At 38.3% G+C, this 2160-nt stretch overlaps 1 protein-coding gene across 1 annotated transcript; it reads left to right on the forward strand.

Annotated features, from left to right (window-relative positions):
* The first annotated feature begins 506 nt into the window (after positions 1-506).
* LOC112528695 (transcription factor bHLH148-like) lies at positions 507-1690 on the forward strand. Its single transcript, XM_025139715.1, has 2 exons — positions 507-614; positions 844-1690. Exon 2 carries the CDS (start codon positions 907-909, stop codon positions 1582-1584), a length of 678 nt encoding a protein of 225 aa, XP_024995483.1. The 5' UTR covers positions 507-614; positions 844-906; the 3' UTR covers positions 1585-1690.
* Positions 1691-2160: the final 470 nt, after the last annotated feature.

Consider the following 2160-nt stretch of genomic DNA (forward strand, 5'->3'; position numbering starts at 1 on the left):
CTGCAAAGCTGATGATCGTCCTGGGATTAGTCGGTTCACATAGCGAGTTGGATATTAAGGTTAATTTTAAAAAAAAATTACTTTGCTACTCAATATGGATATGAGCCAATTATTTCGATCAACAAAACAAGAACAGATAGGTACATACATTTTAAGCCATAACTCGAGCTTTTGACTAACCAGCTGGATCTGTGGTTTGATACACGATGAATCGACCAATAGAAATTGGTTGTTATGGATTCACTTGACAAGTCATGGAGACAAAGTAAAGGAGACAAGAAGTTTAGGCCACCAAATGGGGCAATGGGGTCCAAGTCACCACCACCACCATAATGTAAAAGAAACAAAACAGGGACCTATATGTAAACATTCAAAAGTATAAGGGCCAAAATTGAAAATTACGATAAATTTAAATGACACGGAGAAGAACGGGCCAAAGCGTGCTACTCTGTAATTTCTCCCCGATTTTATATCCTACAATCTCCCTCCTCACCCTCCTCTCTATCGCTAAGCACTACACAGATTTCATATTGTTTACTTCTCTTCAATTTTCATCGTAAATTGGAATCGGTTCATTCGAAGAAGAGTATTGATATTGGCGGTTCTTCTTGAAGGTAATCGTTCGTGTAAATTTTTCGATTGTTTAGTAGAAAATCTACTCTGTTGTATGTTTTTTTTCCAGAAGGAACTGTGATTCGATCACGATTTTTGTTAAGATGTTGCGTTTTGGTAATAGAGAAATGAAATCTGTAGTTTCTACCATACGAATTTGTATGTTCACTGTTGATCGGCGGATTGGAAGGATTTGTCTTGTTCCTAACATGATCGAATTGGAATTTTTAGGTAGAGTGATAGAAGTTCATCTGTCTTCAGAAGATTTTATTGATTGCAAGCGGTTTTTCCTCCATGGCTTCGGTGATTTCGAATCCGGTAACTTATAACACCGACGGACCACGTGATTCATCGAAGCGGAGAAAGAAGAAGAAAATGCAAAGGCAATCTAGTAGCGGTAGAGATCAGGTGACGCAAAACTTGAATAACAACAGTAGCAACCTGAACCATATTACGTCGTGGAAATCGGAAGGTCAACAGGAAGCATACATGTCGAAACTCTTGCAAGCTATCCGCCAGGTCCGGCTCGGTGCGGCCGGCGCGTCTCCACATTCGGCTTCGTTTCGTGGACGTGCTGTTCGTGAAGCTGCTGACCGTGCCCTTGCGATGACAGTGAAGGGACGGAGTCGATGGAGCCGTGCGATTCTCACAAACAAACTCAAGCATAAATTTATGAAGAATAATTTGAGGCAGAGAGGAGTGGTTGCGACGGCGACTGGTAATAGCCCATTAAAGAAACCGAGAGTCGGTATTTTGAGGTTGAAATCGAAGAATTTAGCAGCGGTGCAAAAGAAAGCACGTGATCTCGGCCGGTTAGTTCCCGGCTGCCGGAAACAACCGTTGCCAGTTGTATTAGAAGAAACGACCGATTATATAGCAGCTCTTGAGATGCAAGTTAAAGCCATGGCTGCTCTCGCCGACCTTTTCTCCGGTGGCTTCAATTCTAGCTCTGTCTGTCCTCAATCCAAGTGAGCTAGGTCTTACTTCTTAGCCAGCCACCAAGCTCATGATTTCCTTTCGATTAAAGTATTATTATTCTCTTTTTAGAACTCATTCGTCAATTTATTTTTCTTTTTTTCTCGCCAACTCGTACCATTCAAGTCTGTTAATGTTTTAGAATACAAATACATTTTGAAGGAAATCATATTAGAACTAAAATAATCATATCCAAAACAATAGTTTTACAATTGATTTAGAAAGTCTATACATTTTTATTTATTAATTAAGGGGTGTTTAGAATTGTTTATTTGAAACTAACTTATATTTTTATACAAAAGTGTTTATCAACTTATTATAAGTTAAAATGGTTTAACTTCTTCAAAAACTCATTATTACCGGTTTCGCATCAAGCTCAATATAGAGCAAATAAAACTGGACAAATGTTCCTAAGACTCATCCGAACCGAAACAGAGCCAATAACTCAACAATTCAACTGATTATTCAATAAAAGTCTGTATAAACCAATAAAAATACAATTACCCAAAGTTTATACAACTTATGCATAAAAGATGTGAACATCTTTATATCGATTCAAAGATCAGACAAAAT

Source organism: Cynara cardunculus (genome assembly GCF_001531365.2).
Source record: "Cynara cardunculus var. scolymus isolate 2C chromosome LG 15, CcrdV1, whole genome shotgun sequence".
Classification (NCBI taxonomy): Eukaryota; Viridiplantae; Streptophyta; class Magnoliopsida; order Asterales; family Asteraceae; genus Cynara; species Cynara cardunculus.